Consider the following 23,134-nt stretch of genomic DNA (forward strand, 5'->3'; position numbering starts at 1 on the left):
GGCGCGGTGGCTCAAGCCTGTAATCCCAGCACTTTGGGAGGCCGAGACGGGCGGATCACGAGGTCAGGAGATCGAGACCATCCTGGCTAACACGGTGAAACCCCGTCTCTACTAAAAAATACAAAAAAACTAGCCGGGCGAAGTGGCGGGCGCCTGTGGTCCCAGCTACTCGGGAGGCTGAGGCAGGAGAATGGCGTGAACCCGGGAGGCGGAGCTTGCAGTGAGCTGAGATCCGGCCACCGCACTCCAGCCTGGGCGACAGAGCCAGACTCAGTCTCAAAAAAAAAAAAAAAAAAAAAAAAATTAGTCTTAAAATCTTGGAAACAGGTTTGTATCAGGTAGATTTTGCTGTTGATGAATCAGCTATTGTTTATTTTAAAAGAAGAAACCTTAATCACCATCAAGAAAAATTGAAGAGTGTTTAAAAACATCACGAAATTTACCTTAGAGACTCATTCTCAGAAGGCAATATCAATAAAGGAGAAAATAGAGACAATTAAGTCTTTGGAATTATGGCTAGAATGCCCATTTGTTCCTTAAACTTACAGATACTTCTTGTTTTACAGGCAAATTTAAAGATCACTTTAAGAAATACCCATATGTATTAATATTAGCAAATCATACTAATTGCTGTCTCAATTATTGCCTCTTTAAAGTACTACTTCTTATGAAGCAGATCTTCCCACCAGGTTCTTCAGGAGCGCCTTGATTCTTCTTGGCCTTTTTATTTTCACATGATTTTAGACTTAGCTTGACAAATTCCACAGGAAAGTATATTGGGATTTTTACAGTGATTTCACATAAGCTGTTGATCAATTTGGAGAAAACTGACATATTTACAGTGTCTTCCAGTGCATAAACTTGATGTCTCCCCACTTACCTATGTTAGTCTTAATTTGTCTCGATAATGCTAGATACATTTGCATTAACTTCTTGCCCATCTTTTGTTAGACTGATTCCTCAGTCTTCAATATTGCAATTGTAAGTGGTATCTTTATTTAAATTTCATTTTCTAACTATCTGTAGTTAGAATTTACAAATAAGGTTGAGCTTTCACTATTGACATTTGGCAACCTTGCCTAAACTCTTACAAATTCTAATAATTTCACTGTGGATTGCCTGCAGTTCCAGGGGTTGGTAAACTATGAGCTGTGAACCAAATCTAACTTGCCTCTTTGTACAGGCTAAGAAGGTTCTTACCTTTTCGTAAATGGTTGTAAAAGCAAATATATATAATATGTATTATATATATAGATATAGAGATATATAGAGATATATAGAGATATGATGTAGAACAGTATGTGACCGGAGAGCCTAAAATACTGTGAAAAAAGCAGACAATATAGAAATTAACTAGAAATTATTAAGATAATGGACACGGAGGGAGAGTCTTTGTAAATTAAGAAGTTCTTAAGACAACATTGTTCTTATTCCAGCAGTTTTATTTTTCACTTTTAATCAACTTTAAGCCTATTAACTGTTTTCTATCATTCAATATCCTCTTTTTGCTGCAGTTAAAAATCTGCAAAAGTAGAGTCTTCAAACTAAGAGATAGTGACTCTGTCAAGCCCAGTTTCAAAAAGCATGTGACAGCAGTATATTGACAAGTTTAAACATATGCTCTATAGCAGCAATAGGGAAGAAATTCACTTATTAATTTATCCATATAAGATTTATTAAACATGTAACTTCGTTGGAACCAACAAAGCTACTTTTCATGTTTTTATAGTTTTTCTTTTTAGATATTTAGATTAACCAGATAATCTTAAGTTATCTTAGAAAGTTTCTGCAGTATTGTTACATTAGTTCCAAGTATACAAGTTGTTTGTATGCACTACCTTCTCAATCCTATAAAAGAAGTCTTTATTAACAAAGCAATTTCTAACACATCGCTCAAAAGACACACTAACGTTGTGAAAGGCATTTTGTTGGATTTAGTCCCATTTTAGTATCCCCTTAAAAAGTTTGACTGATGACTCTGGATATTCAGCCAACAGTGTTGTGTCAAAAACTTGCTTGAATTTATCTAAAAATTCATAGTCAGTGCTGAATCTGAACTTGTTTGCCCAAAGCAGCACCGTCCCTGGCTGAGAAAGGTACACCATGGTGGTGAGCAGCTTGTCCAGGAAGTAGTGATGGTAGACCACGTCCGAGGCTAGGACATAATCATAGTAAAAAGCTGACTTGGGAAAGTTTTTGTCCAGGTCTTCACCCCATACCAGTTCTTTCACTTCAGGCAGATGTGCTGTGCATCGTAGTGTGTTTTTTAAAAGATTGTATTGAAGGTTTCCCAGGACATCAGGCAAATCTGTTGCTGTGACTTGAGCTCCTAAGAGAGAAAGAAAAATTGCAACAATGACCTGGAAACATCTGGGCAACCACAGTGTACATAGACACAGGGAGAGACACAAGAAACAACTGGATTCCTTAGCCTTGGCTCTATTGGTGGGTGGGCTGGACATGTTTGACCTAATGTGGGCTGGCTAATTCTTCCTTGTGGGTGGTCTTGTCCTGTGCACTGTAAGATGGTGAGCAGCCTCCCTGGCCTCCAACCACCTGAGGTCAGTAGCTCCCGCACCTCACCCCACCCCCGAGATTGACAACAGAGACTGAGTCATGCCTCTGGACTCAACTTCGTCCCATGGAAACTGGTTGATTGGAGTTGATTAACCTCTCTGAGACTCAGTTATCTCTGTGGATAACAGCAGTAATTCCTGCTGCATGACATTTTCGGGAGAGTCACTGAGTGAAGTCAGGGCCAGGCACCTAAACCACAGCCTGTCATAGAGTAAGCACTTGCTATTGTTACAGTAAAGGTCTGGATAGTAGGTCAGGAATAAACAAACCTAAAATACTGGCCACAATGGAAACAAGGCCTGGTCCAGCACCAATTTCAAGTATTTTTGCATCTTGGAAATTCAGTTCCTCGGCATGTTTCTCCAAATACTGACACAAAGCCGTAGCCTGAAAAATAATTATAACTTTTCATGTGGGCATCGGAACGTTGGAAGTCAGTAGCAACCCTTTCTGGCACCCAAATTTAAATACTAAAAGACATGTTATTACATATGTTCAGTTTATATTCATCAGAACCCAAATGTACACTCAATGCCATATATAGACCTCTGAAATAAAGAAGTTATAATAAATTGCATCTAAGGAACTGGGGAAACAGATTTCTTAAAATTGCCTCCATCAGATTTGCTCAATCTCCAAAGCATAGGAAGAATGGTAGATCAGCTTAGCTCTTTCAAATTAGGACAATGTTGGGCTGAAAAAACAGCAACTTCTTCTACTGGTTTAATCATGGGTCTCCAGCTGCTTTAAGAATGTTGTTTTATGTTAGAATTCTTTCTTGTAAGACAGTTTTTTAAATTATAGAAATAATTTTTTTAAATGTCATTTTATAAACTTGAACACCTCTTTGCTGACTCCTTTACCAAAATTCAGGTTGGCTAGCACTTTGCCATACTGAACAATGGGTTAGTGACTTTTTAAAAAGTGGTTCTTCTAAGAAACAGACAGTTCAGAAATTGCTTCTCAGACTTCAGTGTGCAAAAAGATCCCCTGGATAGCTTGTTAAAGATGCACATCCTCATTCAGTAGGTCGAGAGTGGGACTCAAGATCCTGCACGTCTAAACAAGCCCTGACATGATGCTCATCTGCTGGCCCATGGACCCACTTTGAGTAGTAGCAAGGAGATTTTTTAAAATGTTTTATGTATCAACATTTGGTTATATACATAACAATATATGTTTTATATATAGTATAAAATGTTTTATATATCAACAGTTATATATATAACAATATATAACTAAATTTTATATATAATACATAAAATGTTTTATATATCAATGTTTAGTTATATATAATAATATATATAAAATGTTTTATATATCAACATTTAGTTATCTATATAAAAATATATAACAATCTTATGTATAATATATATAAAATGTTTTATATATCAACATTTAGTTATATATAACTATATATAACTAAATTTTATATATGATATATAAAATGTTTTGTATATCAACATTTAGTTATATATCAATATATAACTAAATTTTATATATAATATGTAAATATCAACATTTAGTTGTATATATAACAATATATAACTAAATTTTATATATAATACATATGAAATGTTTTATATATCAACGTTTAGTTATATATATAACAATATATAACTAAATATTGTTAGTTTTTTATACAGGAAATCAAACATCCCTTTCTTCTTTATTCATTCTCTTCTGCCTCCACCTTCCTCTAACCTTTCCACAAAGAGTAAAGGGTATTTGATTTGCATTGATTGCTGAGGTGTTTACATTTATGGCCATGAGGAATCAACCAGCAGTGCCCTGGATTGGAGAGATTAGGAAGAGTTATGAGAAGAAATGACAAAGTTACTTAAATTTGAGTATAAATAACCTAGAGTGAGGAATGTGAACACTGAGATTTAAAAAAATAATGAGCTCTATGATTTACTTACACATTTAGGCCCTAGCTAACGATATGCCCCCATCTTCCTCTGGACTCTACTTTCTATTTGGGGCCCAGTTTGGAGTAGGGGCAACCAGGATGATTTGAGATGTGTCACTCTTAGGATTACCAGTGGTAGGTTTAGTAGCCAACCTGATCCTGTGTGTCACTCCATTTCATCTTCATCTGTTCATATTGAACTGCTACAAGCAAAGATGAGTATGACGCAGTCATCTCTACTGTCTGGGAACTCACTAGTGGGGCTTGGGGGCCATGTCAGCCAATTACAAACTGCATTCTGGGGAGGTAAGTGCTGTAGAGGAAGCATACAGCAGGTTGAGGGGAGAGGGATCACCACAGAGCTGCCGAGGAGTCAGGGCCGACTTCAAGGGGCCGGGGAGAAGCCAGCTGGTGTGGAAGGCCAGGGTGGTGAGTGAAATAGCAACATGGGTGTGACATAAACAGCACCAACCGCAGCACACTGCAAGGAGCTCCAGAGTCTAGAAGGGAAGTTTTAAAGAAAGGAGTTCTTTGGTCCTTGAGGAAAGAAGAGTAGTATTTGCAGTGGGGGCTGGGGGGGAGGAGGTCAATATCAGGAAGAGAGTGTCACCTGGAGCCATTCAGAGGGCAGCTCTGAGAAACTTCCTGGAGATGGCTGCAGGCATCCTTCCTGGTGCCCTGCTCTGTGAGGGGCTGACCCCAGGGTGTCATCTGGAGACCAAGCTTTTCTCGGGAACAGCTATGTCTTTTGACATTGTAAACATTCCCCCCAGCCCCAGTCCTGTTAGCAAACTCCGAAGGGATCTTTTCACAGAGTTGCACCTGAAGTCGCACAGGAAAAGGGTGCCATCCCACTCTAGATACCCTTCTTATGCAGCTTTCAGGGAACAGGTTTCGTGAGAGGCTAGTGTTTGGTGCATGAATGATACCTTGTTCAGAATAAAACAGTCAGGTGGACAAATATTCTTTTTTCAATTTCTGATCTCTTCGTTTTTATTATTTTTTTAAAAAGAGAGATGGGGTCTCACTATGTTGCCCAGGCTGGGCTTAAACTCCTGAGCTCAAGCAATCCTCTTGCTTTGGCTTCCCCAGGTGCTGGGATTACGGCGTAAGCCACATGCCCGGCCTCTGATCTCTTACTACACCACTTTTTCGCTACACCACTGCTGTCATCTATTTGCCAAATGTGTTACAATAGGAAGCTGTGAGTAGTTTGATGATTTTCAAACTTGTTTTTAAGGCAAAGAAAAGCCTTTGGTTGAAGGAAATTATATGCATAAGGTGTAAAAATAGAGCTCCCTGTTTGGGAGTGAGTGAAAGTCGACACCCTAAGAGCCTGGAACCCTTTGGCTGCCCTTCTCCCCATCCTGTGTCATCACCAGATGACCTGAGGGAGCCCTATGGGACCACTAACCAGGACTACTCAGTGTGGCAGCCCTGGCCCAGCAGATACGCATCACCTGGCAATGTGTAAGAAATACGCCCCACCCCGGAACTCCTGAATCAGAATCTGCATTTTAACAAGACTGCAGATTGAGAAATTCTGATCTGGAGCCTTTCTAAGCACTGACAACGTCTGCAGTGGGAAAAGCGACACCCGCTGGCTCCGAGGGCCACTGCCCAACTTGGCTCTGCCCTGCACCCCAGTCGGGAGCTTTACCACGCCAGCAGACGGGCCTGCATCCCCATTTCCTCAGCTGAAGGTGGCAAGAATATTACTTTAATGAGGACAGCTCATTTGAGCTTACACTAGGACTTCATTTAATCTCACAACCTGAAATTAATTCTCACAATTCTGACAACCACGTCAGGAGTGCTGTAGACATTACCACCACCCTAGGTTTTAAACATGGAAATGAAGGCAAATGGAGGTGAAGTGAACATTTGTGACCACCCAGCCCGGAAATGGCAGCTTTTCTGACTCAAAATCCAGAGGACTGCCCCCATTTCAGCGCCATCCTCTCAGGACTGTGACAGGGGTAACATGCCACAAAGTCATGCTTCCAAACGTCCCTACCGACACAGCCCCCATGGAAAAGAGATGAACGGCTGGCGACCGGGCGCAGTGGCTCACACTTGTAATCCCAGCACTTTGGGAGGCCAAGGTGGGCGGATCACTTGAAGTCAGGAGTTGGAGACCAGCTTGGCCAATATGGTGAAACTCTATCTCTACTAAAAATACAAAAATTAGCCGGGCGTGGTGGCACGCACCTATAGTCCCAGCTGCTCGGGAGGCTGAGGCAAGAGAATTGCGTGAACCCAGGAGGTGGAGGTTGCAGTGAGCCGAGATCGTGCCGCTGCACTCCAGCCTGGGCGACAGAGTGAGACTCCGTCTCAAAATTTAAAAAAAGAGAGAGAGAGAGAGAGAGAGAGATGAATGTCTGAGGGTTGACGGGCATGTCTCAGAGATGCCCACTGCAGTATCTAAACTCTAAATCTCTGGGTTTTTTCTTAACAATGTATATAAGCTTTGCATTCACTTCCTCATATAGCTGAGTTTATTTAATATAAAAATAATGTTTCAAGAAACAGAGCTTAAAGTAAAACCGGTGTTTCTGAAAGAAATACTGTTTTTGCTGATCCCAAGCCCACCACCAACACCCCCTCAGGGGCTTCTCAAATTGAGAAGCACAGGATATGAAGGAACTTAACAAATTGTCCAAGGCAACTCGGAAGTACGGAATTGCTATCTCCAGAAATCCTGACATCACAAACGTGACACTTCTCTCACCCCTGGCCACACCACCGCTCCGTAACTCTCTATGGATTCCTGGATGACAATCTCCTTTCCTGCAAACCGATAATGCTCCTGAGTGTAGCTGGCGTAATCTGTAGGAACAAATTTCTGGAGGCTGTGAAGAGATGGTTCTATCCTGTTGGATTCTGTGAAGTAGAGAAATAAACTGGAGTTCATGATTTGTTAAAATCCAGTGCAAAGACACACTTGGTACAACTGTAAGACGGCATTAGATTGAGCGACCTTTCCATAAACACAGGGGCTGATGCTATCAAGGAGAACGCCTGCAAATTGGCACAAAATTGAATTACATGGGATGACGGGGACATGAAATTTGGATGTGACATTTTTATCACATGACAAAATGCCAGAGAATGCTCTGGGCCCTTTCTTTATTTAGGGGAGGACAGAAGAGGTGTGGATCCGTCCCCACCATATGTTTTGCTGATGGAAAAATGGCGAATTTACCAGCAAAATTGCACAAATGAGCTGTCTGGATACAGAGCAACTAGGTAAACACAAACCTGCCTTGTTTTCCCCCCTTTTTGAGACAGAGTCTCTGTTGCCCAGGCTGGAGTGCAGTGGCACAATCTCAGCTCACCACAACCTCCACCTCTCGGGTTCAAGCGATTCTCCTGCCTCAGCCTCCTGAGTAACTGGGATTACAGGTGTGTGCCACCACGCCCAGCTAATCTTTGTATTTTTAGTAGAGACAGGGTTTCACCATGTTGGTCAGGCTAGTCTTAAACTCCTGACCTCATGATCCACATGCCCTGGCCTCCCAAAGTGCTGGGATTACAGGCATGAGCCACCGCGCCCAGCCAGACCTGCCTATTTTTAGGTCTTGAAGTGAAGTAACATTCCCACATGTTGGCTGGAGCGTGTTCCTTCAATCTTTCCTACAATTGCTGCTCAAAAGGTAGAAGCCATCCAAGCCCAGCCAGCCCCACATCCCTGGGGGAGGATGTCAACTGAGCTCTGGCTATTAAGTTACTATTGCTTTAAATACTCCTTTAAACCCATGACCCACGCTAGCAGCTCTCAAATGACATATAAAATGAGAGGAAAAGAGCACCTGATCGGTCTGACACCAAGGAATCACAAGTGTTTGCAGGTTTTCCAGAGTGTTTGGGAGTAAAAAGAGCAGTGAGTCAAAGTGTGCAGAAGAAGGATCAGGAGCAGAGGAAAAGGTGTTGGTCCCAGCGGTGGGAAAGAATTAACAGTGCGGAGACTGGCGGGGAGGAAGGTCAGTTTTGTTTGCACGAAAGCTGCCTTTTGTGGCCTGGGATATGACTGTAAAACGTTTAACAGGAGGTAAAATACGGGCTTTGGAGAAAGGTAGAGGAGGCAGCCGGTGAACATTGGAAGTGTTTTAATCTGAAATAGGCACTCGAGGTGGAAGGCAGAAGGAGGTGAATACGAGGCAAAGGGAAGTGGGTCTTGGGAGAAACCTGGTCAGCAGAGCATCCCTCAGGTCAGGGGCAGGGCCTCTGGGTGTTTCGGGTGTCACTCATTCCATACACACTGGAACAGTTCCATGCCACTGCTCTGCAAATGCCAGTAACAGCTCCACAGTAAGTAGAGGGATTTGGAGTGAGCCTTTAGAAACAGTCACAACCATTTGACCATGTCTGTTGAATCCACGAACAAAACGCGGAGCTTGTATTTTCTATGTCTCTATATATTTTCATTTAATTTATCTAGAAATTCGTTTTTTGTTGTATAGTACAAAAGTATCAGTGTGCAGCACACTGAAAAAAATGGGAATGAAGTGACTCATTTGTAAATCAGCATCACGGGTGTCTTCGGCCCTTCACAGTGTTGTTTTCGCCTGGGACTTTGATTTAGTATGTTCTACCACTTTGAAGGAGAATTCTCGGCCCTGACAAAAAAGGTGAGCTTCCAGAAACCTGGGACCTCAGTGAACTTGCAAGACCCCTCTAATAAAGGTAGCCAATCCAGTCCTGAGACCTTGTCCTTTGTTGTCACCTGCCCTGGTAGGAGGCTGTAGGGAGGTTGTAGAAAAAGGAGGGAGCCCTGTAGCTCTCCCCACCTCTTTTGGGAAGCCACCGACATCTAACAGAATCCCAGCTCCTACCACACAGAACTGAGAGACTGACTCTGAATTCTGGTTCAGAGGCAGGAAGAAGGCCGAAGAATAGGGTGATGAATGTTTAATAACCATTAATCCCACCATGCCGATTTCAGAGAAGCAGCATGACGTCGCTGGGGAAAGACGTGCAGTACCTCGCCACTGTGTAGTGTTCCTACCATACAGGCACCATAGACACGATTACCCTCGAGAGCGTAGATATTAGGAAGAGGTAATAGAATAATTGATGATGACTTTTGAGTATTTATCAACTTCGCTTTTAATATACCTTTGTCTTTAACATCCTTTGTCTTTAATATAATCTATTTAATAATAAGATTCTAACTTAAATTTGAATGATGGTTATATATAACAACCAGCTACAAAAAAATTACTGAAATTCAGGTGCCAGTACAAGCCATCACCAGCACACTGCTGGGTGGTGGCTCAGAGTATCAGGGACCTGTACCAGCCCCTGCTGCTTCCCTGCCCTGCCCCACTCTCATCCAGGCCATGCCTGTCCCTCCTCCCATATGTCACCGTCTGGGGACTTATTTTTCTCTAGAGACTAGGAAGAGTAAGTAGGCTGATTTTGAATGGCTCATCATTTCACAGGTAAATAAACTGACAAATATTAAGCTTGACAGCTACACTTTTCCAATCAACATTGCAAGGAAATATAGACATACATGTATTCTCTCATAAGACCCTGTGAAGTTCTACAACAATAAAGAAATGTATGTTTATTACACCTGAAATATTTTCATTTATTCTATCTGTGCTATTCTGATAGTTTTAGAGATATCAGATTTTCAGATAAGGTAGAGTTGCATTTCTATGTAAACAATTCAGTAAAAATAGACAACATTCTCATTTATTAGAATTGGGATGTATTTTTTACCACCTTTAATTATAAACACTGTAAATGCTGCATCTTGGCTTTTATTATATTATTTGTTATGTCTATTGTTTATTTACAACTGAATCCATGCCCAGAAATGTAACCCTAAACTGTTACATTGTCCTAATGGGAAAATACAGTTTGATTTCTAAAGATTTGCTATATGACAAAGCTGCCAAGAATGTATTTTGGGGAAAAGCAGAAACGAACCTAGATTTTTTTTCTTCTTTTAAGTTCTTGTTACAAAAATATAGCAAGCTTAAATCTATACATGCAATAAAAACAAATGTGTGAACTTTGGTAAGTAAATAATGAAAAAACAGGAATTACTTTTAAAAGTAAATAATGAAAAAACAGGAATTATGTTTATGCTTGCAAAACAGCACTTTTCTGCTAAGCTTCATTATAGTAAAAAATCTAGTGTTAAAAGGAAATGGAAATTCTTGTCACTGAAATTTACTTGAATATGTCATCGCCAGGAAAGCAACTGAGGACAACTGTTGAAGCGGTGAAGAAGGAGGTTACCTTCTAGGGCTCCCCCGGTGCTGTCTTTCTGCGAAGCCCCCTTCTTCTCAGCCTCTAACCAGCCACCCGGGGAGCTCAGTCCTTCCCCCCGGCGCCCAGGCTGCTGCGCGGAGCTCAGACACACGTCCATAGCCGGAGCCTGCTGAGAGGAAAAAGCTGGACAAGGCCCGAGTCGCTCAGCCCAAGACATTCCCGAAGGGCTCCGAAAGGTGTAGTTTATCTTAGCTGAAAAGAATGCCTGCTTTTCAGCTTAGTTCCCTGAGTGAGCAAAGCAGCCACCCAAGGAGCTGTTATCCTGGCTTTGCAGAGCAAGATGCAGAGAAACCATTCAGCATTACTGAACCTATGTGCGTGAAGAAATGCCAAAACAGCAGCTTTGGCCTGAAAACCAGTTTTATGTTGCTCAGGGGCCTACAGCAAGTTCTTGTTCTTTTGAAAAGTTATTCTTTGCCATCCTCCTCCCCACTCCAAATACTGTAGCCCATCACTAAGTTCTGGAACTCCATACTGTATCTCTAATAACTTCTGGAATTGAATCATAAAATCTGTCCAGACTTGCATACCACTGGGGGTACGTGTGGATTCTGGGGTTAATGACATCATGGATTAGAAGCTGGGATTTGGAGCCAACACAAGGCTGCTCTGCTTTCCTCTGAGGCTCTATTGCAAGACAGTAGAAAGCACTGGGACGGGGGCCAGGAGCTCGACTTGGCTCCCTCTCTAACACTGGGCAACTCACTCAGTCCCTCAGGGCCCATTTCCTCATCAGCGAAAAGGCGATCATAATATCTGCCTACCTCCCAAGGCTGCCGTGAGAAACAGAAGAGTGAACGTGATTATTAAAGCGCAGGAAATGGTACCTGGTCCAGAACAAGAGACCTAGCTATTGGGATCATTGATTGGTCCTAAAATACGATGCCTGACATTGCTGGAGGAATTCTCACATTGTTGCTGTGCATAGTTCTTGAAGGGCTTGATGTGTATTCATTGAATCCTCACAAAAACCCTATAAGGTAGACACTGGCATGACGCCTTGTCTCAGATGAGAGAAATTCAGGCTCAGAGAGATTAAAAACCAGCACAAGACCAAGCACAGCTGGCCAGGGATGATGCCAGGAGTCACAGCCAGGATGGGCCATCCAGCCCAAGTCTCCATTCTTACTCAGCAGGCAGGACGCAGCCCAAGTTGCCTTGGTTCTGACTTGTTTTTCCATGCCTGCTTTGTCCTGACATTTCTCGTCATGTTTTGTGTATCTGAAGTCTACACCGTCACAGTGACATTTTCTAGTCCCTTTTACAAAATGTAAATGGTTCTCATCTGTGTTTACTGTCCTGGGTTTATTCCTCACACACAGGAGTTGCCCATCACATTGAGGTTCCATCCAACTGAGGGTGGAAACTGGACACGCCAGCCACGCCACGACTGACTAGCTCACCTAAGACCAGCACTAAATCCAGCCGTGCAGGCACGAAATTGCCCTCAGGGAACAAAGCATGAGAAAGAATGCCAGGCCCCCACCATGTGGGTAATTCTGTCTACACCTGGGGGAGGCTGTGTGCCCCACACGTGTCCGCACAACAGATTTCAAAGCAATGAGATTGTGGTGGAAGTAATGTGGCATTTTCATTGACTCTAGAATCACATAATCAACTACTTGCCCCAATTTTCCAGCTCACCAAGCCAGCCAAGAATGCTCTACCAGGCTCTGCTTCACAGGAGGATTTGTTTCTCTTGCAGGCGTTCACTTGCTCCTTCTTTCCAACATTCTCACAGCTGCAGGAAGTGGATTGTTCCCCCTAGAAAATAGCAGACTGGTTGTTAGAAAGTATCTGGAGGGTCCGCAGTGTAGACGTCTCAGCACTGTGGTGAGAAACCTGCCTGCCTTTGACTCTTGCCTGTGCCATGTACAATCCAAGTAAATCACGTAGATGACGGTGACACCTGCTTCATACTATGGTTGTGGGAATTAAGAGGGGTCGCCCATGCAAAGCCTCCTGCTCATGCGATATCAACTGTTGTTATTGTTTTCAAAGTTACAGAGGAAATACACAGTGTGACGCTGTATACGGAATTTCAACCTGTCACCATAGGACCGTGCACATTCAATCTAAGGCATCTTCATTTTCCATGCAAGGAAAGGACTATTTTCAGTCAAATACCAAGGACAGTTTTCCTCGTGCAATGAAATGATGACCTCTCCATCACTGTAGATGTGATAAATTAACTTTTCCCAAAGACAGCTGTGCTCTGAAAAGCCATCTGCAAAAGAACTGCTATAGTCTACTGACTGTTATTAGTTCAGCACGTCTATGATCTACATCACATGTTCATAGTTAATAAAGAATTGGAAATGACTCCTTGTTAGTAAGCCCAGAATAATTTTGAATTGTTAAACATATCTTTACCTTATGCAGCAGAAGAGATTGGAGGCTTCTGTGCACCTTTAATCCCCAATGTTTTATATAGGTCTACACCTGAAAGGATTAGCATTTTATGAACAAAAGCCAGCCAGTGGAAGCCCAAGTTATTTAGGGTAGCATTATCTACCAGTCCTCATAGACACATTACTTTGCTAGAATTCTCTTTCTCTCTCTCTCTGTCTCTCTCTCTCTCTCTCTGTCTCTCTCTCACACACACACACAGAGACACACAGACACACACACACACAGTCCTAGCAACATTAAATGGAATTCCCTTCAAAAGTTTCAGGAATATCACTGCAACAGAACAGAGGCTACCCCTGTGGCATCCAGTTGCTGCGATGTGGTAGGAAACATTAGACTTCCAATTCACTTTTCAAAGAAGTGGGTGTTGGACAGTTGCACAGACCTGCGAATTTTGTGCTCATTTACCAAACTCCGGTAGCCACAGGGAGGACATGCCCACCCAGGCTCTGCCTAGCACCCATATCCTGGCAGCCAGAAAGAACTCACGGATCTACCAAGAGGAAAGGAATGCTTTTGGGAGGAAGAAAGGAGAATGTCTATCCATGAGAAGGGACAGGAGTCAAAGGCTTAACGCTGAATCCGGGGAATTTAGAAGGAGCCAAGAGAAGAGGAAATCAGAAAACCTCTTCCAAGAAAAAGTAAGCCATTGTGATTTATGTAATTGAAATAAGGGACAGTCGAAAGGGAAGGAGGAAAATCATGTGCTCATTTGTGAAGCTCAGAAACCCTTAAAATAGAATATAGGTCATGTAAAGTAAAGCCTCAGACAAATGGGAATTAAAGAATCATTTGTGATAGGCTACATTCAACCAGGGAGTTGGATGAATGGTGTTTTAACTTGAGTAGATATAAAAGCCCTTTTATGTTTTTGTACCCACCCTTGGTACTCATTTCTCTGGTGTCACTATTTTGTGTTCTTTTCACTCAGGATGTTCATCTAGATGTGCTGTGGTCCCATATAAATCACCTTTCCCACTTTCTTAAATGATGGGGGATGACCCGGCATTTGTTCTAGCTCTGTCGTTCTAATGCTTTCTTATTCCCCAAATGCTTCTAGTCTATGATCGCATTCTGCATGTCTGTGACTTATTTCTTCCAGGTGTCATCAGTCCCTATGAGAAATAGCAAAAAGATGGCCATCAGTACAATTTTACAAAAATCTTTTAAAAACTAATGGCAATGTACATGAATATGTGTGTGTATATTTATATACATATATACACACACATAGACACACATACGCATTCATTCTACAAGCTTTAAAATGAAGCAAAGGACAAAGGAAAAAATGTTGATCTCCTTTGATTCTACTATCTAGAGAAGGAAACCTCACGAACATTGTTTTTGTATCAACTTCTAGGCTTTTTTTTTACATAAACTTTTTAAAAGCTATTTTACTGAAAGTGTGACTTGATAGAAACATGTACCTCTTTAACCTAGCATCCTATTTTTAGGATGAGTTCATGTCCTTTACAGGGACATGGATGAAGCTGGAAACCATCATCCTCAGCAGACTAATACAGGAACAGAAAACCAAACATTGCATGTTCTCACTCATAAGTGGGAGTTGAACGATAAGAACATAAGGACACAGGGAGGGACACATTACACACCGGGGTCTGTTGGGGGGTGGGGGACTAGAGGAGGGGTAGCATTAGGAGAAATACCTAATGTAGATGACGGGTTGATGGGTGCAGCAAATCACCATGGCACGTGTATACCCATGTAACAAACCTGCACATTCTGCATGTGTACCCCAGAACTTAAAGTATAATAAAAATAAATAAATAAATAATTTTTAAAAACAGTTCCTTTTTAATACTTTCTTCAAAGCCATCTTTTAGATAGCTGCTTTAAGATACAAATCAGAGCTCTATTGCCTGGAGCTAGACCACGGTAGATCAAAGGCTCTTAAATGCTGGACTTAACTGTAGGCAGACTATGCCCAAATCCCTCGGAAGCTTTAACATGCATGAACTCCAGGCTCTGGCAATTCTTGTTTGCAGGTTTGAGAAGGAACCAGGAAGTTTGAATTCCCTGTCTGAGAATTGTTCCTGACATAGGGTAGCACCTGGCACATAGTAGGTGTTGTAGTTGCTGAATTTGTTATTGAGTGAACCTCTGAGTGCCCAAGCAGCCACGGGGATGCTCCAAAGGTTCAGGGAGGGATTGGCGGGAGGCAGGGCAGGGGGGGCACAGGGCAGGGACACACAAGTTGTTTTCAAATAGTTGAAGTGCAGCCCATGAAAAGGATTAGAACTCCTGCATGGCTTCAGAGGGCACACTGATGAAGTCAGTTACCGGGAAGCAGATTTGGGCTCAACAGGAAAGAACTTTCTAACAAGTACAGCAATGGAACAATTGATCCCAAGAAGCCTACATAATGGAAAGTGGGCCAGATTTGGAGTCAGAAGATACAAGATTGGATCAAAGTCTCCATAAGGAGGCTGTCCGTGTGCTGTCACTCGCCTCTCTCCGTCAGGATGGGCACTGCCCTTTTTCCTACGGAATCTGGCTCTCTTGGGCTGTGATTCTCAAGGGAGAATCCTCCCCTCCCACCAAGGGGACATTCAGCAATTTTGGGGAGACATTTTTAGTTATCACAATAAGGGGTGGGATGCTCCTGGCATCTAGTGCATAGAGGATGCAGGAAAACCTCCTACAATGCACAGGGCAGCCCTGCACAGCAAAGAATTACCCAGCTCAGAATGTCTACAGTGCAAAGGTCAAGCCACCCTGGGCCAGGAAAAGGATCAACATTGCCATGAAGGGTGAACCCCAATTGCCATCCCAGGTGTCTACTGACTGAGTGATGTCAGGTGAGTTGTTCTCGCCTCTCCTGTGTCTCAGTGTTCTCATCCATACGGTGGAGGTGGATTCGCATTGATAGAGGGATTAACACAGGACCAACCCTGAGCTGCATCTTCCAAGCGTCCCAGAAGCCCCCATCTTACTTAGTTCGGTTTCTTGAAGAAGCAGACACAAAGGCAGGGATTTGAGTGAAAGCATTTTATTTGGAGAGTATGAATAACACAACAAGGAAAGTGGACACAACCCAGGGAAAGGGTGACATCCTGCCACATGTGTGCCACAAGACCAGCAACAGGAGCAGGTGACCAGAGTTTAGCCCCATGGGGAGACACTGGGAAAGGAGGCAAAACACACGCTTCAGAATTATTCCACTCCAGCTTCAGAGAGCTCCGGTGGTATTTTTCCACCAGGACCTCAGCTACACGTGCAGAGCAGCAGCCGGGGCACTCCAACACGTCTGAGAGATGTGAGTGAGGCCAGGACAGCATCTGCTACAGCTTCATAAGATGCCGTCATTCCTTTCCGGAATCATCAGGAGAAAGTGAAATTTTATACATCTGAAAGAATCTGGCACAGTGCCAGGTGCTTAGAAGGTCCTCAATAAATAAATGTCTCATATTATCTTGTATGTTGTTCAAGCAGAGGGTTGAGTCCACAGGGTTCTTTGGAAGGGTTCTGGGTCACTCACCTAATCATGTGGAAAGCTGAGCATCTGAAACCATCCCAATAAACTTCATTAAAGTAATCAGGGAAGAAGGGAGGGAGAGAAATGAAACTGAAACAAGCTTGCAGCACACCCAGCATTGATCGTGAGGGTGGCCTGTTCTCTGACATGCTTCCTTGTTGTTGTTTGTTTCTTGTCCTAGAATCACATAGACCCTGTTACAAGATTATAGATCCCCTTATCTGCTCTGGAGATAACAACTGGAACCTTATGAAATGAAATGTTGTTTTCCTTTGAGATATACTTTCACATCCTGCATGCCACTAAAACCACCAGCATCAGCAGGTCTGAAGGACCCCACAAGAAACTGACTCACCAAAGCACACAGGCTCCACATCCTGATGATTTCATCCTCCTCGCCCTGACCAATCAATGACCCCAATTTTCCAGCCCCTCACCCTCCAAGATCCCCTTTAAAACCGCAACTCAGAACTCTCGGGGAGATGGATTTGAGGGTCTCCTCCCATCTCCTTGCTAGGAGCCCTGCAATCATTACACTTTCTCTGCTGCCTCCTGGCTGTCTCAGTGCATTGGCCTGTTACTACACAGTAGAATATGAACTTGTTGGTCCCATAACACATCCGGCCTTGAGATACAAAGGGTACAGGGCTGCTCTGGTTTCAGAGATCTCAGCAGCAGGAGTTCTCAGACCTTCTCTTTAAACATTGCCATTGAAGGCCACAACTGCAGTCACCATCCATCACTGTGTATCTATGGTCAAGACTCAATGTCTAGGGAAAAAGATTCTGAGTGCTCTAACTTAGTCCTAAGTTCACCCCTATAGTCAGCACTGGGTTGTGTGGGAAGCCTTGCACCAAATCACAAAGAGCAGGCTGGCAGCTCAAAAAAGGGATGCAGGGTCATAACTCATAAAAGGCAAGGGTTATAATAGCCCTCCTACCCTTCTTCTCACCCAGTGCATACATACTTCCTTATTTCCATAAATACAACTTCACAATGGAGACCCACCCTTTCTACGGTGGAAAATAACCTGAAGTCTCCTCCAGCTATTGCAACTCAAAGCAATGGAGTTGCACTTCCCCAAGTCCAAACCTCTAGATGATGTCCATTTCTCCCCTGGCTCCATTGCTTCCTCCATAACAGGCACGTGATCCCAGGGGACCACTGACAATAGCGTGATTGGCTGTTTCACCACAGCTTGCCATGGGCTGCTATTCTTGTTCCCATCCCAGAATATCAATAGGAGGCTCATTGATTTCCACACTGATCTTTCCTAAAAGGTCCACAAAGGAAGAGATACTGATCAGACAAATGCATGCCTACTTATAAGGGAGACTCAATGGGAATTCCCTCTCAGAGAAGTGAGGGTTTCATTGGAGACACAGATGTTCTTCAAGAACCCTGGGAACCGCTGACATTCGATGTGTGTGATTTTCAGTGTGTAATGGAGAAAAGGTCATAGTGAAATCAGGCCATTTCATAACTTCCGGTCCCTCAATTAGCTGGTAACACAGTGACCCAAAGCTCAGAACCCTATCTGTCGAACAGTCCAGGAATGCTGCAATGCCCCCTGACCCAGCCCTGCACTGGCTAGACTTCTGGGGGAGTCCCCTGAAAGCAGCCACTGAGACTGCCAGCTGCTTCTATATGGGATGCAATGATTGAGGCCACTTAGAACACCTGTGCCCTGGGATCTTCAGATGGGATTCTTCCTGCCTTGGATTTGGCTCTGGTAACAATTAAATCCCGTATCCACTCATGTACAGTGTCAAATCTCTACCTGCAGAGAAAGGAATTTTGTAAACTAAAATTTGTCAGACTTATGAACATGGAAAATTTTACTTCTGTTTCGTCTTAGATGACCAAAATTACCAGTGAAGAAGGGAATAAAGCATAGGAGTAAAATAATCCAATAGGTTTGGAAACTGCAGTGAAGTTATAGTCTTTTCATTTTAAAAATAGCACATGACTGTCCCTAAGCATTCAAGCCCCATGCTTCACTGCAGGGGACGGCCTGGCTGTCCATAAATCACCTGCCTTGTAAAGTGGCTCTGATCGAAGGCCAGTGTGTTGCCTTGATAAACTTATATGCACTTTGGAGAATAGACTCACTTAGTTGTTCACTTCTATTTTTTTATTTTCTTTCCCCAATCCAGTCCTTAAAACAGATTTCCCTACAAAGAAATTTTATTGTAATTTTAGAAAAATCTCCAACTGCAACCACGTGTAAATCACAACTGGTAACTGCCAGGTTTCATGTTATCAAAATAGCCAAGAATGCTTTGCAGCTGAGCTATAAGCATGTGATATTAATTACATGGAGGAACGCCGTGCTTGGGAAACAAGTTTGGATGAGAAAATCTGACACTGAAAATGTGCTTGAAATAAGGGATACTCTGGTAATGACATTGATTCTATTTTCCACTTTAATAAATGATACCTTTCAGCAGCTCACTTTCATCCTCAGATAAATAAAGTGAAATAACTGTATCAGTGTGGAAACACCATCTCTTCACAGTGATTCAGCTTTGAAGCTGAGGAGGGGCAAGGATGCCTCGGTTCCTGTTTTACTGTGAGGCCTGGGAAGCAGCGGGAGAGACTGCCCCATGACTCTGACATCCTACGACTCCCAGCCAGGAGCAGATGCTTCCAACGCTGTCCGTTCTTTCCATAGTGCCGTCTGCTGCTTGGACATGACACTTTTGAGAGGGGACTTAGTTGTCGCTAATCATGCTCCGATTTTAGCAACAGCAGTTGACCACTGTTCAGAAAGATCATTTTTTCCCAACAGATTTCTATTAGGAAAGAATGTGTTTACCTGGTGGAACTATTCTGGGATGTGCCACAACGCGGAATTCCTTTCATTCCTTCCCCTAGAACAGGGGAAGGAATGGACTCAGTTGGAGAGACATGTTCTCCCATGAGGCCATGCCGTCAAGGTTTGGGGGGAAATAGGCTGAATTATTTAAATATCTAGCCAGGTGAGAAGCAACAGAGAGCCTGTTCCTTGGAAGCTGAGCCCTCCCCCTTTCCAAATGAGTGGCCTAGATGTGCCTCTTCAGCTCTGTGGTTCTGTTTCCTTCGTCTCTGAGAGACATAGCACCTTTCTCATACCAACTCCACCAGGTTCTGGAAGGAAAAGCCTCTGGGAACTTCTCCAATCTGCTTTGCCCCCATTCTCTAGTAAAAAGCAAAGTCTTTGGATGCAGAAATAATGAAGGCATTCAAGGAAGCTGCCTCCATAGCTGCACCTTCTCATGGACAACCACTGCCCCTTGCGTGCAGATCTTATATGACCAAGACAAACGTTTAGGGGACAAACCACTGAGATGCTGGGGGTTTGTTATCACACATACTTCTAGTCTAGCCTGATAGTGTGGGTGTGTGTGGGTGTGTGTGTGTGGCTGTGTGCATACTCTTGTCAAATGATTATTCTATAAGCATGAAGAAAAATACAGGGCACATCCTGTGATATTAGTGGGAGGTGAGAAAGAGGGAATTTGTATGTAATTTCTCCCTTTAACAGACTAAAGAAGAAAAACTATATGATCATCTTGAAAGATATATAAACAAGGTTTAGTACAAGTCGACATCATTCATGGTCTTTTAAAACCAACATAAATATTAGGGGACTTTGGCAGGGCCCAGTGGCTCATGCCTATAATCCCAGCACTTTGGGAGTCTGAGGCGGGCAGATCATTTGAGGTCAGGAGTTTGAGACCAGCCTAAACAACATGATGAAACCTCATCTCTACTAACAATACAAAAATTAGTCTGGTGTGGTGGTGGCTGCCTGTAGTCCCAGCTCCTCTGGAGGCTGAGACCGGAGAATTGCTTGAACCTGGGAGGCAGAGGTGGTAGTGAGCTGAGATCGTGCCCTTGTACTTCAGTCTAGGTGACAGAGCAAAACTCTGCCTCAAAAAAAAATGTGTGTATATATATGTGTGTGTGTGTATGTGTGTGTGTGTGTGTATATATATATATGTAGACTTCATAAACATGACAACACGTGTCCACTGAAAGCCCACATTAAATATATTCATTATTTATACATAATACACACATTAAATGGAGGAAAATTACAAAGACAGGAAAAAGGCAACAATATCCACTGTCACTGTTCCTTTTTAGCATTGTGCAGAAGTCTGGACAGTATGATAAAAGCAAGGAAATGAAATAAGAGCTGTAACAATAGGAAAGGAATCAATGAAAGTTTCATGTTTGTAGACGACATGATTTTCTATCTAGAATATGCAATAAGTTCTATAGACAAACTATTTGGAACTAATGAAGGAGTTTATCAACTGAGTATAAGATCGTGTACAAAAACAGCATTATTTATTTATTTATTTACTTTTTGAGATGGCTAGAGTGCAATGGTGCAACCTCTGCTCACTGCAGCAACCTCTGCTTCCTGGGTTCAAGTGATTCTCCTGCCTCGGCCTCCCAAGTAGCTGGGATTACAGGCATGCGCCACCATGCCCGGTTAATTTTTGTATTTTTAGTAGAGAGGGGTTTTCACCATGTTGGCCAGCCTGGTCTCAAACTCCTGACCTCAGGTGATCCGCCCGCCTCGGCCTCCCGAAGTGCTGGGATTACAGCCATGAGCCACCACAACCAACCCCAAAAACAGCATTCTTATATACCAACAACAGAAATTTAGAAAGGGTACTTTTTAAATATGCCATTTGCTATATAACAGAAATTCTAAAGTACCATGGAATAAAATATATTGAAAGATGTTACATGAAATTGTCTTTTTCTCAAGATCTTTCCCTGTAATTGATGGAGAGACAGCTTCAAATAAATACTCTCATTACAGTGGGATAGAGGTAATATGAGCTATCATAAACTACCTGGTTATGACAGTTACCAAATGACACCTTTCTTTCTATAGCTGATGACTAGATCTTCAGCAAAATAAATCAGAAGCTTCTAGAGCTTCACATGCTGCCCTTCTCCTTTCCCCTCCCCACCCTCTTCTGCTCCTTCCTCTCCTTTCCTAGAGCTTAGTCAATGGGCAGCTGGAACTTCTAGCCCTGAGGGTTCTAGGTGCCCCGTAGCCAGGCCTATAGGCCAGAAAACATCAAATCGCTTGGTGCTGCCACAGTTAATTCATTGGGGTTCTTTTTCTCTCTCTGTCTCCAGCTCTGTTTGCTTTTTGTTGTCTTTAATTAGTCAGTTAAAGTTAACTGCAAGTTTCATTTAGTTTTGTCAAAATAAATGGAAAGAAAACCCTGAAGCAGGAGATGAATGTAAACTGGGAAAATCTTGCAAAATCACAAAGATAGTTCTTGGCGCTTCTGTTAAAGAAAACATTATTCAGGGATGCTTGTTACAGCACAGTAAAGCAGATGTTATTCAGGACCATCAGGGCTGGTGGAGGAACTACAGCAGTGAGATTTTGTGATGGGGGAGATGGGACTTGTGAAAATAAGTAACTTAAAATCTAAGCTTTTGGAACTTTAAATTATTTTGACCCTTAAAGGAATGTGATTATGGGACCTGAGTCAGGCAAGCAGGCAAACGTAACCCAGGCAGTTGAAACCTGTGTTTCTCTGATTAGAGATTAGTCTTTTTCCTTCCCTACGTTGTTCTATTAAGTGTAAATGACTTAAGGGCCCTGAGGAAGACCTCTTCCCTATTCACTGTGGATCTTCATTATAGATAAACTTTCTCCCTACCTTTCTCACACAAAGGCTTTATGGCTATCACATAATATTGTCTAAAGACGCAATATTAAATATACTGTTTTAAATTGGGAAGAAAATGCAAACAAACAGAAAACAAACTATCACTATTTAAATTGTTGTAACTCATAAACCAACCTTGTATAGAAAACGTTATAATCAAACTAAACTTCTCTGTTTTCTGCCTATATAAGCAAAAGCTTAATTTTTAACGTCAGAGCACCCACCTCATTTCTCCGGAGTCTGTGTTTCCTGGAAGGATATTCTATATTCTCAGCTTTTCAAAGCCTAAATAACCTCTTTCAAGCTGGGTTCTAATTCTTCTGATTATTTCAAGTTGACAGAGTCAAGTTCTACCACAGCAGGGGCAAGTAAGAACTTACAGTCAAGGAGCAGGGAGGGGTCAGTGGATAGAAAATTACTATGAGGTAATATCCGGGTAAGGAGGATTGTGGCTAAATCGACCTAACAGGATTCTTGCTGAAGACAGATCGGGGTATGAGACGTCACCTAGGGGATGGTGGAGGATGAGGAACCTTACCTTGAAGATGAGGAAGATGGAAGATGATCAGATATCAAAGGTTTTGGCTAAACTGACTTAGCAGGGTTCTTGCTAAAACTAGATTTCACAAGGAAGTGCACAGATAGACCAAGAAGTGGCATGAGGAACCTGGGTCATGTGAGAATTTTTGTGCCTTCCAGAGACAGAGGGCACTGAAATAGATACGCTTCTCTCTGAGACGGAGAAAGTTAACC

At 42.7% G+C, this 23,134-nt stretch overlaps 1 protein-coding gene across 2 annotated transcripts; it reads right to left on the minus strand.

The window, feature by feature from the left end:
• Positions 1-1,657: 1,657 nt before the first annotated feature.
• METTL21C (methyltransferase like 21C) lies at positions 1,658-22,735 on the minus strand. 2 transcript variants are annotated; one of them, XM_025364586.1, is made up of 5 exons: positions 22,606-22,735; positions 10,745-10,900; positions 7,221-7,372; positions 2,847-2,964; positions 1,658-2,329 (listed from the first exon to the last, which is right to left on the minus strand). In XM_025364586.1, the coding sequence occupies exons 2-5, from the start codon at positions 10,872-10,874 to the stop codon at positions 1,935-1,937; spliced, it is 795 nt and encodes a 264-aa protein (XP_025220371.1). In that variant the 5' UTR covers positions 10,875-10,900; positions 22,606-22,735; the 3' UTR covers positions 1,658-1,934. The 2 variants fall into 2 exon arrangements, with proteins under 2 accessions (XP_025220371.1, XP_025220370.1); XM_025364585.1 differs by lacking the exon at positions 22,606-22,735 and having other exon boundaries at positions 10,745-11,018.
• Positions 22,736-23,134: the final 399 nt, after the last annotated feature.

This window comes from Theropithecus gelada, chromosome 17, assembly GCF_003255815.1.
Source record: "Theropithecus gelada isolate Dixy chromosome 17, Tgel_1.0, whole genome shotgun sequence".
NCBI classification, from domain to species: Eukaryota; Metazoa; Chordata; class Mammalia; order Primates; family Cercopithecidae; genus Theropithecus; species Theropithecus gelada.

Excerpts from the sequence above, each read along its gene's own strand:
- METTL21C (XM_025364585.1), bottom strand. The coding sequence starts at position 10,934 with ATGTCTTGGGCTGAGCGACTCGGGCCTTGTCCAGCTTTTTCCTCTCAG. Across the intron at positions 7,373-10,744 it reads CACCGGGGGAGCCCTAGAAG|AATCCAACAGGATAGAACCA; the intron begins GTAACCTCCTTC and ends TCTACTTCACAG. Across the intron at positions 2,965-7,220 it reads GAGCGGTGGTGTGGCCAGGG|GCTACGGCTTTGTGTCAGTA; the intron begins GTGAGAGAAGTG and ends ATTATTTTTCAG.